The sequence below is a fragment of the Artemia sp. Qi Xiang Cuo genome, chromosome 9 (assembly GCF_049724085.1).
Source record: "Artemia sp. Qi Xiang Cuo chromosome 9, ASM4972408v1, whole genome shotgun sequence".
Classification (NCBI taxonomy): domain Eukaryota; kingdom Metazoa; phylum Arthropoda; class Branchiopoda; order Anostraca; family Artemiidae; genus Artemia; species Artemia sp. Qi Xiang Cuo.
The window spans coordinates 68,675,654-68,690,447 of NC_142802.1; the positions used below are offsets into that span (position 1 = coordinate 68,675,654).

The 14,794-nt window shown below is 34.1% G+C and overlaps 1 protein-coding gene across 2 annotated transcripts in view; it reads right to left on the reverse strand.

Annotated features, from left to right (window-relative positions):
- The window catches only part of LOC148948971 (uncharacterized), a 364,117-nt gene that overhangs the window by 313,976 nt on the left and 35,347 nt on the right, over positions 1-14,794 (reverse strand). For both annotated transcript variants that reach the window (XM_089094847.1, XM_089094846.1), the window contains exons 2-3: positions 4,878-5,063; positions 3,182-3,474 (exon numbers count right to left, since the gene is read on the reverse strand). In XM_089094847.1, coding sequence (XP_088950973.1) covers positions 3,182-3,474; positions 4,878-5,063 — 479 coding nt within the window. The remainder of the gene's footprint in view (positions 1-3,181; positions 3,475-4,877; positions 5,064-14,794) is intronic.

Below are 14,794 nucleotides of genomic sequence, written 5' to 3' on the forward strand. Positions count from 1 at the left end.
AGTCAGCTGTTACTGGAGATAATATGTATCAGCTTCTGCAAGGAAAACAGCTAGAAATTGTTGACAATATTTTACAGGCTGTCAATGATCCTAATTATTTTAGGAAAATTTTTTTTTCATGGATGGACCCGGTGGTACGGGTAAAACATTTGTTTATAAGACCTATCATCACATTCTGTGTAGAAAAAAATTACGAAGAACAATTTATCGCTTATATAGGAATAACAGCAACTTTATTGCCATTTGGACTAACAACACACAAGACCTTCGGCATGAAAGTTCCATTTTCCTCAGAATCTGTTTCCTGTATAAGACCTGGTTCAAGAAGAGGTTTAGAATTACCTCAAGTAGATGTTTTCCTGGAATGTTATACGTTGCATTTTCTCGTGTGAAAAGACAACGTAGCTTAAAAGTTCTGCTACCATCTCAAAATGAACGAAGAACATATAACGAAGTGTGGAAGGAAGCCCTGACAATTACCAACGAAACGTCTTAATGTTGAATCTGGTGGTATGATTTTCATTGAAATTCAATGACTTCTAGGTGGTTTCTCTGCCTTTTTTCAAAAATCAGACAAATATTCTCAGGCTCGTAGCTTTTGATGGGTAAGACTAAACTTAATGAAACTTGAATATTGGAAATCAGCATAACAAGCCATTTGTTTATAGATATCTACTGGTATTTAAATTCCATGCTTTGAAGTTTCAGTTACTATTGAGCCGAGTCACTCCTTACTTACAGTTCGTTACCACGAACTGTTTGATACGGGATCAAGAACTTGAACTCTGCTGTACTAGCACTTTGCAGGGCCAACACAGGGACCTAATTGGCCAAGAACAGTTAAAATGGCTACTTTTTAATATTTGATATATACGTTTGTTTGATATACCAATTTTCTCCTTGGCTTGATGTCATCGATATTTTCTTACAGATGGAATAGCTTTCGAATTGGTTCTTTTAGCCTTATTTAAGTATGGCTGACCTTAACCTTGATTTTAGCATATTAATTTGCCGTAAATCCTTTCATTTTGATGGTGTCCTTTATACATGTTTACGTCATAACCTACGTTTCAATTATAACCTATTTAACATCTTGTTTACAGAAACGTGTTGTTTTGCAAAAATTGATTTCTTTAAAAAACTAAATTTTGTTAATTACAAAAGGGAGTAGATATAGGAAATTCCTTTAAACAAAGCATTTAAAGTTCTTTCTATGATGTTTGAGTGATCTGGTAGCAAAAAAATAAGAGAAGAAAAATAGGCAACCAATCGTGAATCCCATGTCAAAAGGCAATTTTGACTAACGAAATTTTTAGTTTTTGCCCTAGGCAATTCCAATGGATTGCCATTGGAATTGCATTTTTGTTTCAATCTGACACCATTTAAGGTTGTTTCAGGCAAATTTTGTTTGAAAGTATTCTTTTTTTACCAGGTTATAGCCCTTCTTGCAACCACAATAACACAGAGAAAAAGTTTTTTAATTAGTATTTTTAATAATAAACTTGTCTTGCATTATCTTGTCCAAAAATGGGTGTTTTGCATCATCTTGTATATCATTTATTTGTTTCTTGTCAAAAGTTGCTTTTAATTTTAATATTCAAGTTACTATAGACTAAATTTTTTTATTTACTAAATTTTTTGCTTTAATCTTCACTTTTTTACTCCCCTTTTCTGTAAAATTTTGTGTCATTGATGTTTCTTTAAAGGTGGATTAGCCTGCAATTTATTTCAGTAAGGCTTGTTAAAATATTGTTTACCTTAATCTTGATAATTGATGAGAAATAAACCTATATATTTGACACTGGCTTTCTTCGATAAAAGGCTTTTTAGAGGTCATTTTAGAAGATTAATGATCCTCCTTGAAAAGATAACACAAAAAAGGACCTAATGGGCGCTTGATTAATGCTTTAAGTTTTGCTTTTAACAAAATTTCAAGTGAAAGTCCCCATATAACTATTTTGGGCTTGATGTATAAGTGTTCAAAGTATGTTCTCCTGTGAAATAAATTTTGTTGCATATATTTTTCTTTATCGATAGTTACAAGAAGTAAAAAGCTAATTGTTTTTCTTAATACAATTTTTTCTTATATGGACTTTCCAGCCAAGGCAATTCAATGGTGTACTTTTTATTTCGATTCTACACCATTTGGGGGGTTTCAGGCTATTTTTTTCCACTATTTTGATAATTAAGCACAGCAAAAGCTTATGAATTTTTCTTAGTTGAGATAGTAAAAGACAAACCACAGGGAATCAGGCAGCGAAGAAAGGTAAATGTGGAGCCATACCCCAGATAAACAAATTTCAAAAGATACTTATGATGTAGCATCTTGTCAAAAGATAGATGTTTTGCTTCATCATGCATACGACTGTTTTGTTTTTAACTAATATTGCATTTTATTTTAATGTTTCAGTTACTATGAGCTCGGTTCATTCTTTACTATAAATAAAATGTAAAATACAATGGGCTAGGCTCTGTAAGGTATGTAAAGATACTGTTGACATTAATCCTGATTAAGGTATGTGAAGATACTGTTGACATTAATCCTGATTCTTATCTATATGGTGCTGCAACCACGATTACTATATTGCACACAGGAAAAGACCAGTAAGTTTCTGATTAGCTGAAAATAAAGTTTTTCGTATATTGAAATCATATAAAATGAGCCAGGAAGGTTGTTTAAATATGGCACCATACCTCAGAGAAGAAACATTTTTTAACAAAATTATGTTACATTATCTTGTCAAAAGATATGTGTGTTGCATTATCATGCTAATGGGGATTTAGTTTATGTTGAAAATTGCATTTCAACTTAATATTTAAGTTACTATGGTTTGTGTTTGTTTTTACTCGGTCGCAGCTACCACTGCAATCAATTTTATTTTTTTGAAACAATCACATAAAGAATTATGATGGGGTCCTTTCATAAGAACATAATTTGGCTGAGGAACAAACAGCAACTGTTATTTTATTCAAAATTTTAGATTGTTATTCATAGAATTAACTTGTAATTATGTTTCATGTTTCATTTTTAGCATTGTCCTTACAAGTGTACCAAACTAAGAGAAAAATAAGTGACTTGAAACTACAACCCCAAAAATATTTTATAGACACTCATATTTCTTTATTCCATGCTTCCCGTGTTTTAAATTCCAAAAGCAGCATGTGTAGTAGCTATGTTCACCTTTTTGTTGTAAGCCAAACGATGGCGACGCCCTTTAATATGCATATTCTTGGCATTAATATCGGTAATCCGACAATCACATAACTTGCAATGATAGTTAACAAAATGTCCTTCGTCCGTTTTCACGTCTTCCACAAATTCTTGTCCTATCGGTTGAACATTCTTATCTTCCCTAAGGATATGAAGACCATCCGCAACTTTACGAGCTACTTTGGTATCTATAACAGCAATATTTGCGGGATTGGTGTTCTTGACAGCAGCAGGTTCGGTAGCATTCGATGCTTCTTTGCCAACTAGAAAGCGGTTTAAGCAGTAAGTAAATAATTGGATTAAAGACGCTTCTTGAATAATAAGGTAAACATAAAATGACTATGCTATTCAGCGTAATCACAGAGTGTGTTGATTTCAAATTTCTTAGAGATGACGAATAGTCCTTTTTCCACCATACTGTGGCAACTCTGGAAAGCGGGTTATTTTTATTCATCAAACTATTCTGAACTTTTGCCTATTTTTTGCTGCTTAGAGGAGATTTACCATTATTTTTTTGTACAAAAAATTAATAAGAAGTGACAAAAAAGAGAAAAATCGGTTTTCTTTGTTCCATATTTTTTATTATTTTATTTTACCTACTTTATTATTACTCATTTCTTTTATTTTATTGAAAATGTAATTTGATAGCGAAACCAAATGCGACTTTAAACCATTTTGTAAGTTTACATCTTAATTTCCATTACTTAGCTATTACTGATAGGGCAAACATAAAACTGAAGAACTATAACTGCCAATCCCAAGACAACCTTAAAAATCACATGCCACCCTACAAAGTATTTTTTTCCTTTGCATAAAAATTGAACCTGAATATTTTAATCTTATAGAAGTCATATATGATACTGGTTTATATATGACTTCTTACAAAAGTCATGTATTTTACTACTGAGCCCCTTATGCTTGGCAGATAAATAAACATTAGTTCTAAATCCTGTGCGAAAAACCTTAGATTCATGATTTAGTAGTTTAACTAAAGATGACTATATCTTACCGAAACTATTTCAATCTGATCTTCGCTCTAATGATGTTTTCCCCCTTATTTTAGCTTAGATACATTGTATTTCTTTAATAGTGATTTTAAAGTGATACATTGTATCACTTCAGCCTTTCTATTAACTAGGGCAAAACTAATTTTTCCATCTAATGGAGTTACCTAAACATAAAAGCAAAATGAAAGTTGAGTTAAACTGCAATAGTATTTTATTTACAATTATATTAGCATTATTATATACAGATTTTAAAACAGAATAACTTAATAAAAAAATTATAAAACAAAAAAAGTCTGATCAATTCTTTTCTTTTAGACGATTCAAAAGTTTTTATCAAGAAGTGCATTTAACATGATGAATTCTTGATATCTAAGCTTAAATACTGTTTTTTGTTTACAATCAGAATTGTTCCAAAGAGGACCTTCTGGTACAACCACCCATCACCACCCCAGCGTAGTTGCTTAGAAATTGGAACTTGTAGAAAATGTTGTGACTTAAAAGCTTATTATTCTTTTTATTAGCTCAATAGTTCTCACAAAAAAAGCCAGCTTCTAAGAATAGTGGGATTATTTGTACCCCAGAAATTGAACTTTATTGTAAGTCTAAATTGTATATCCACCGATGAATCCTATTATAAACATTTGAGACACAGAACTTACCAACTTTAAGTTCTTCTTTCAGCTTTTCTTGAGATGAATCACCACAAGTTTCCATGGGTGTTTTGAAAACAGTGACTTCTTTGGGTATATTTCCCGGATAGTCAAAGCGACTGCTGCAAGCACCATTTCGACCTCTTCCTCTTCTGCCCCTTTCTGAGCCATTTGGAAATAAAAATTTTCCACGACCTATAAATACAAAAAATAATTTCTCACCAACAGCACCAGGAAAATGAAACTACTTCAAACAACATACAACATCCCCTTGATTAAGATATACATTCTATAACGGTATTCGGTTTGTTCTTGCTAACATTCCATAAAAGTAATTTTTCGACCGAAAGTAAAGTATAAGTAAGGAAATAAGTAGGTATGACGGCACTAGACCCTGAATGTCAAAACCGGTGGTGCTGATATCCGTTTCATGGCCCTTCAGCCAGGAAGTGCAATGAGGGGATAGAAGCCAGCCATCCCGTGCTTTTGCATACCGTTCCTGCTTACCTTCCCCAGATTTCTCCAGGTATCCATTTGGAGCTGGTTCGAATCTGACTGAGCTTGCAGAGTCACGCCACTGACCTCCGTCCCAAACCAATTAACTGGTCACGCCAGGAATTGAAACCATGCGCCGTGGACAAAGAATCCTCATCCCAGTGCGCCTACCCCTTATCTAGGACGGCCTGGCCGAAAGTAAAGAGGGACATAAGAACTTAATGTGAAAAGAAATCATTTTCTATGCGACGGGGGATACCTCTTTCTCAACCCTATCTTTTTATGCTACAGTTTTAAAGCTATTTAAAACTACTTCTTACTTAAATTAAACGGCCCTTGTTTTTGACTAGTCTTTCTTAAGGTATTGTGACTGAAAGTCAAATTTTATTATAAATAATGAGGCTTAAGGTGGGGGTAGCACCCGTCATATATAGAATAATTTCTGTTCGTTTTAAGTTTCGATGCTGCTACTTGCATTCTGCTGAAAAAATTTATTTTAGTTCTCTTCTAAACGGTTATCAAATCATGCCTGGAAATTTCTTCCCCCGTTTGCTGTAAAATTTCTTCAAGAACATTCTTCCCGGAAACTTTTTTCCTGTTGAAAATTTTACAAGTGAAATATTCCCACCACAGAAAATCTCCCCCCCCCCCTCCAAAAAAAGATCATGAATGTCCCAATAACAATTTATATATGTGACCATTTGACAAATTGAAATTACAGCATTTTCTCTGGGTGCTATGTTTTTTATCCCCGCTGACACGGCTATTAGACCTTTCAACTATTTTGAATCAAATGGCTATCTAAAAAGTTTGAGCAAACTTCTTTTTGGGAAAAAGGTGTTCGGGAGGGGACAGTAGCAAGACAAATCATCCCATAGGAAAAAAAAATACACAAGCATCAGTGATCTTTCTTCAGCCAAAGGTCTAAATAAAAATGGCAATGATCTTATATTTAATTCACCAAAATATTAAAAATCGTTGTTGCTAGGGCTATGAAGCAGCGTCAAATAAAGTGCTTCCTTAATCACAGAATTTGGAACTACTAGGCAGCAGTTTCAAATCATGGTTGCAGCAGCAGCTACAACCTAGTAAAGAGTGAACAGCAGCCCATAGTAACCAAAAGTTAAGAAACGAGTTTTGAAAAAAAAAACTGCATAGTGAAAAAAAATTGCCATCTGACACTGACTCAGGAATAATAACTATTATTTCGGTTCGTCTTAAAAGTAAAAGTTTATTGCAAAAAGAAATTTATGGTGATTTCAAAAAAAGCCTGAAACTCCTTGAAAACCGCATCAGATCGAAATGAAAAGTACATCATTGGAATCAACATGGACGAAAAACCTTAGACAGGGAAATTACGGTCCCCCCCTCTTTGAACAACAAAGAAAATCGTTTTTTTTGCATCGATAGCACAGATGTGTCTCCCTTTTTTCTTTTTTTCATTTCCACCAGGGCTAGCGAATGACCAGAACATCATAAAGAGATGTTTAATGGCTCATTTGAAAGAAGTTTAAATTTGTAAGTGTCCTTTTCAAGTGACAAAAAAGAATATGGGACAGCTAACCCCACCTTCCTACAGGCTTCTTCTCCCCTAAAATCATCCAATCAAAATTTCGAGATATCCATTTTGTTTAAAATATGAAGTACAAAACATGTATCATTGTAATAGTTATTTTCCAGAATCCATAACTGGAGGTTCACAGCAACCCCTCCTGTACATGCCCCTCCCAAGTTTCCTAAATCGTCTGCTCATCAGTAAGCTACTGAAACATTAGCAGGCTACCAGGCCGTCGTAGATAGATATTTAATGTTTCAATTATAAGTAATTACTTATATTTAATAGATTTTTAAAAATTCCATCATCTATTAGATTTCTCAGATTTTAATGTTAACTAGTTTCTGAGGAGAATTTGCATTGAACTCTTTGTCATGGTTGAAGCATTAGCTGCAACCTAGTAAAGAGCGAACTACAGCGCATAGTAACTAAAAGTTAAAAAATGTTAAAACGGTTGTTTTTTATTCTTTGTTCCAGACCTAGCGGGTTACTAGAACATTATAGAGAGATGCTTAAGAGCTCATTCAAATACTATTTCTCATATGTACGTGGTTTATATAACTTTCGCAGTGTGCAAGTACCATATGGCACGAAAAATTGCACTTTTATGCCGTTTCTCGAGGACTGGGGTTAGCGGGCTACCAGAACATCTTAGATAGATTTTTGATAGTTCGTTTAAAAAATATTGCCCATGTTTACGTTCTTCCTGTAAATTCCACCATCTGCAAGTTTCAAATGGTACTAAAAACAGCACTTTTGGTTCCATTTCTCAAGTGGTAAAGCTGAGGGCAGTGGGCTACCAGAACTTTTTAGAGTGACGTTTAATGGCCCATTTGAAAGCTTTTTCTCATATTTACGTGCTTTTTATCAATTCTAACCATTCGTAAGTGAGATATAGCACTAAAAACAAAACTTTTGTTGCCACTTCTTAAGTAGAAAATCTTGGAAGGACAAAACGGTATCATTGCAATAATTATGGACCAAAACACTTAACTGGAGGTTTGCAAGAACGCCTTTTGCAAATTCCTCCTCCGGGCCCCTTACTAAGCTAAACAATTAAAGTGCTACAAACACCAATATATTAAATTACATTATTAGAAGTATGGTTCAATTAGTACAGCGTTGGACTTCAAATTAGATTATCATGTATTTGATTCCAGCTTGGATTTTTTTTTCCAATCATGATTTGTCCCTTCTTATGATTACTTTTCAGATAATCTATTATTTTGGCAAATATGGTGCACTCATTTTTAAAAGTATATCCCGAGAAGGCTCATTTTAAACGTACTACTCATATCTACGTGCTTTTTATCAATTTTACCATCCAAAAGTATCATATAGCACTAAAAACGGCACTTTTGGTACCACTTCTTAATTGGAAGAGTTTGGAAGCATAAAACAGTACCATTGCAATAATTATGGTCCAAAGCCCCTAACTGGAGGTTTATTATACCCCTCGCATATACTCCACCTCAAGACCCTCTTTGTAAGTCTTATTAATATCCTACTTATTTTAAAAGTAAAAGATTATTGTGGAAAAAAATAACTAAAACTAACAACTTTTCAACTGAAAATCTACCAAAAATTAAGCTTGAATGATCAACAGTCTTGAAATGAAGCTTTAAACTTCACTCTGCGATGAAGCCTGTGTTCTAGTTCTAACGGCAGTAGTTGAGGGGAAAGGACAATCTTGTCCCCTTAATTTTTTGCTCCTGCCTAGGTTTTGAATACATCTTGTTTTGGTCATTTCATTGGAAAACATACTTTTTTCATTAAAAAAATGGGGAAAACACACTTTATGGGAATGTGCTATCAAGTTAAATTTGTAAAAAGCGATTAGGTATAAATTTAAGCTTTTAAATGAGCCCTTAAACAGCTCTCGTTTGTTACAGTAGCCTTCTAGTTTCTGCTAGTCTGTATGTAATTTATGAAGCCCTGTCTTCATTATGGCTTTTTCAGGGGAAGTCGGCCGAGTAAAAACAGCTTTTTGCTCATCAAAAAACAAACATTCCTGAAAAACATGTATTGTTTTGTGAAGTACGGATGATGAACTTCATGTTATGGACTGAGTTTTTTGTAGCTGTCAAGGTTGTTTGCAGTATTTTCTGTAGGTGTCTTATCTCCGCTAGATCGGTGATAATTAGAAACTACATAAAAAATAAGTTTTTCAATGGAAACTAAGGGGTGCTATTAAAACTTAAAATTAGCATACATTTTTCCGTATAAATAATAAAAGATCATGGCAACGTTGTTTAGGCATTAAATCCTAATAATAAAAAAATGATTAATTTAAAAAAACAAAGTTTTTCCGAGGGAAGTAAAGAGCGAAGTTGAAACTCAAAACTAACAAAAATCATTACTTCACAGCCTATCTAACATATATCGATAAAATTAGTACAAGTAAACCAACTAATTATGTTTCCCTATGCTTTCAGGATCATACAAAACTAGCGCTTTTACTGAAAACACAAAAGTCAAGTATAAAAAAAACAGTATTGTTGATTTAAGAGTCAAAAGTGGGTATGTAGCCCGACAACACTAAACGAATCGATAAGGCATTTCATAGTCTTTCACCAGTTGTGACATCGGTAACTTTCAGTATATACAATTTAAATTATCTTAAAAACATAAGCGTAAAACTAAATATATTTTTAATAGCCACGAAGTAATTGAATAGCATACAGAAATACTGGATTGATTTATCAAGAATCATTTTGGTCTTTCCAGCTATAATAGCAATATTAGGTAATATACAGTCTTAAATTGTAAGAAATATGCTTGAGTATTACTTGAAATGAAGATCAAATAAGACATAATATGAACTCTGGAAATTCGATCATTCCTCTCTCTCCGATTATTCACTGTTGTATAACAGTGAATTTCAAAGCTATGATACAAATTCTAAAGCTAGTCTATAGTCCTAATACTATCAAGATGGCTTTATTTCGAACTTGTGTGCAAACTAATCATGATATGTCCTTTTCAGAACCAAAACGAGTGCCAGTCATTGAACTGAGCCATTGTGCAAAAGTAATACCAAATAATAAATGTAAAAAAACAAAGCAAAATCCTAATCTGGATTGTTATCTCAAAAGAAATTGATCCTACAAGAGATTGATAATATTTTTATTCCGTAAAACGTGTCCTTAATTGGTTTGCTTTTGCTGTACCAAAACTTCTATATTATTTTGTGTTTTCAGTAGAGCGCTAGTTTTGTGCAATCCTAAAAGCATAGGGAAACATAATTAGTTGGTTTATTTGTACTAGCTTTATTGATATATGTTGGATAGGCTGTGAAGTAATAATTTTCGTTCGTTTTAAGTTTCAACTTAGCTCTTTACTTCCCCTCGGAAAAACTTAGTTTTTTAAAATTAATATTATAATTGAAGGCATGAGAATGGTTCCCATGACAACAAGGATATTGTGAGCTGGTTATTAAAATTTTTTAAGCATTAGAAAGCTTATTTTATCCTTTAAAGAAAAGGAGAGAAAGCAGGAATAGTCCTAGGCAAAAATGAAATTCCGAGTTTCTTAGGACTGGGGGTTTGAATTTCAGAAAGTGATACTCAAATCATATGGAAAATGAACATATAGAAAAGTAAAAAGAGTCACAAAATTGCCAGACTAAAACGTAAAATAAGATAAGTAAATTTAAAAAGAAACAAAATATTATATGACAGATATTGTAAAGGATAATGAGTACTACAAAAAAAGGAGCAGAAGTGGCAAATTAAAAAAGTTTACCAGAGCTCACCAAAAATATACGATTGCATTTTTTATTCTTAAGGAATTTGCCTGAATTAAAGGGACAGTTATTAGATTGCTTTTTTAGTACCATAGTTCCTATTGTACAGAGCTGATAGACACGCATTTGCTGATTTATAACGGAGATTAACAAACTGGAGGTAAATTGTCACGTATGTAAATTGTGTATGCAAATTGTCAAAAGAGCGTATGTCAAGAATGGATTTCGGTATTAAGTTGAAATTTTCAGGAAAATTTAAAGAAAAACATATACTGGCCAAAAGGCACTGTATGTACGCTACCTCTAATACTAATATCACTACTTCGTTATCTTACTACTACTGCTACTACTACTAATGCTACAACTACTACTACTATGAGAAAATTTGCCTAATTTCTTAAAAAGGAAGAAAACACCCCTAAGCAATCAAGTAATCTCAATGAAAATCACACCATGAAATTTCGAATATAGGAGAACCCTATTGTAGAGGTTTCAAGCTCCTCTATACAATTATGTGGAATCAGAATCACCGCTATAGTGTTGCCTATAGTAAAGGCCTTACGGCTCCGATGTTTTATAATTGTTATTTATTCTTTATTTATTTTTCCAGAGACACTTCATATGGAAGGGTTCGTCGTCGAAACTTCAAAGGGGGCTCATTTGAATGGAAATCGAGAGTTCTAGTGCCGTTTGTAAGGGTCAAAAATGATTGGAGGGCAACTAGCCCCCCCCCCTCCTTCAATCATCCCCAAAAACACATCCAATCAAAATTTTGAGATAGTCATTTTGTTCAGCGTAGTTGATTTCCAGATTGAAAATATGTTTTCGAGATGAAAACTCCCCCACAACCCTCAGGGCATGGGTTTTAAGTTATGACCTGGGGCCATATAAGAACGATGTTGGCACAATGTATTATTTATTATTTTCTATTTTAGAGCAGGGCACTTCGTATCGAAGAAGTTGTTGTAGAAACTTCAAAAAGGGCTCATTAAATTGGAAATAATAATAATAATTATATTTATAACTCACTTTTATACAAAACAAGCGGAGTAAAGTACATTAAAAAGGAAATAAAATCAATTAAATACACTGAAACAAAGATAAGTTAAACTTTAATCACTGACAAAAACACACGGATAATTTTATGGTTTGGGCCTAAGGACACAAAGGCATTTCTTGTCAAATTATTACAAAGCAATTCAAACGATTGTATAATGTCGGTAGCACCATACTTCTCAACAATGCGTGTATTACGATATGAAGTGGGAAGGTACAATAAAAATTTGCCATATCTAAAATAAGCAATACGGATCTGGCGCAAATCATTTTTATTCAATAACAAATACATTCCATTTAAAAAAAAAGACAGAATGGTCACAATATGTAGAATACATTTTAGCTAAAGCTCGGCGTGATTATTTTCCACGGTTTGGTACAATTTTCGCATATCCCATCTTCAACTTTTCTTTAACATCTCTCAGAACTTGAAGTCGCAAAAAAGTGAGTGTAGAACAAATACTAATTCCTAACCACCGTAAACTCGTAACATTGCGAACTACTGAGGATCCACAGGACAAATTATGTGCTAATGATTTGGGATTAAAAACCAAATATTCGCATTTATCAACATTCAAAAACAGACCAACATCCCAAAACATCATAGAAATACGTTAAACCGATAATGCCAAAATAGACTTGGTTCGGCTTAAAACTAGCAGGTCGTCCGCATACGCAATATAAGACACATCAGATAAATTATAAAAATACGAAGGCTTGATTCCTAATAAGCCATTTTGAATGCCAGCATTAAATAAATAAGGTGATAGTACCCCACCCTGTCGTACTTCAGATTGAACTGGCATATTACCGCAGTACCCTGTACCAGATTTTAAACGAAGAAACGAATTATCATACAAAAATTTAAGTACATGTATGACAAAAGGGTTCACTCCAAACTCTGACAAAGAATACCACATTTGTGCATGACAAATACTATCGAAGGCTTTAGATAAATCCAAAGCGCAAATATGTAATTCATAACCTTTAGACTGGGCATCATAAAGAGTTGAGGCTAAGACCTTATGCGCATGTTGACGCCTAATACGAGGTTGTAATCCAAATTGATTAGAGTGTTTCGCAGTTCGTTCAATAATATATGGGAGCAGAACATATTCAAAAACCTTACTAATATTGCAAGCAACAGTGATTGGCCTATATAAACTGCAATCAAAAGGGTCTGTTCTGCGTTTAAGAATCGAAGTTACCGTTCCGCAAAGGAAGGAATCAGGCACCATTGACAAACATAAAAAGAACTGAAAAAGTAGCTGGAGCTGAGCGACTAGTGCCGGACAATCACAACGTAAATGATGAGCGCTAATCCCATCAATATCACTGGATTTAAACTAAGTTTAAGGATACAATTAACAATACTTTTACTCGAAACAGGAATAACATGATGTTTCAAAACTTTAGGTCGCAAAAATTTCGAAACCAAGCCCTGAAAATGTTAATGAACACTATACTCAATCTTACAAAAAATATCTTTATGATACCCAAGCTGATACGAATCTGGGATAAAATCATTAGTCCCTAATGAATCAAATTTAGACGTATTAATGCCTTTTTTCCATTGTACTGCACTTTTAGGGAACTCAGCACCATTATATCGAACCAAACGAAGATACCGATTAAACTCCACTTTTGTCTTACTCTTTATATCAAAAACTTGGCCTCGCGAGGTCTGCCCACACGCAATATAGATGCGAAGCCAGAGTTTAGCACGATTTTTGACGGCTTTAAGACCTGGGTCTTCTTTCCAAATTAGACTTCGAGTTTTGAGTTTAACCTGGACAAGGGGAACAGCAACATTCTCAGCTTGTTTCATGCACTTAATTAAGTGAAGATAATAATCATTCAGTTGCACTCTGGCTGGTGGCGAAAAAACACTCGTGCACAGTAGATTAAAAGGGATCTTGACGCAGGACAACAGAACTGTTACGGTAGAAATATATAAAGGCCCATTGGCTTTGCTCCACTCTCGTTTCATACACCATTTTTTATTAGCAGCACAAGGATGATTAGATGGATCAGCGGTTAATGTCACAGTAAGGGAAAAGAGAAGGTGGTCAAAATAAAATTCGTCTTTGTCAACATTAACGACAGAACAGGGAACATCGGCAGAGCAAATACATTGATCAATATTGGTCACAGTACCACCATTAGGAATATAAATGTAATTAAGAGCTTTGGATACTATGCGGTAACCAATAGGCAACGAATCTAAAACTAAGTTGGTACGAGTAGAGGAGCTATGAACATCACAATTGAAGTCACCTATCACTAGGCAACGATACCCATGCTTTTCAATATTGCATAACAGAGTTTTATGGGATGAGCCGGCATTAGAAAACTTAGTAAGTAAAGCTAGACGTTTCTGATCGCAGGGAAGATATACATTTATAAATACAAGGGGACCAAGTCGTATTGCCATAATATTATCAGAGGAACGAAATAAGATAGGTGACAAAGGAGTAGCTAATCGTTTGATTACACATGCAAGGCCTCCGGAAGGTCGGCCTTTTGTTTTTCGGGCATTGGTGGTAAAGACAATATGGTGGCTAATTCTTCGTAGAGAGTTAACGGAGATGGCGGGAAGTAAATGTTCTTGCAAGAACAAAATGTCAAAATCATTCATTTTTGATTTAAGGAGCCATCTTTATCTTTCTTGCTATTCATATTAAAAGAGTAGATTGAGACGGACAATTCGACAGTCATTTCCGAACCACACGTTTGCTCAGGACATCACACAGAATACGACATTTTAGGCTATACGATGCATGATTACCCTCACAATTAGCACATTTTGGATCAAAAACACAGGTGGAATCACGGGATGATACATGAGAGCCGGCACAGTAGCTGCATTTTGTTGGCTTATCGCATTTGGTTTTCATGTGCAGCTACAGCATCAGCAAAGGTAATTTTCACAGTCAGGGATTTCCCAAACGTTCAGCAATGATGACATCTTCACATTTCTTAAAAATTATCGCCTCATAATTAGTGGGCACCCCCTTAACAATGCCCTGAAATTTCTTTTCTTTAATCATGACGTCACATCTATTCAATAAGGTT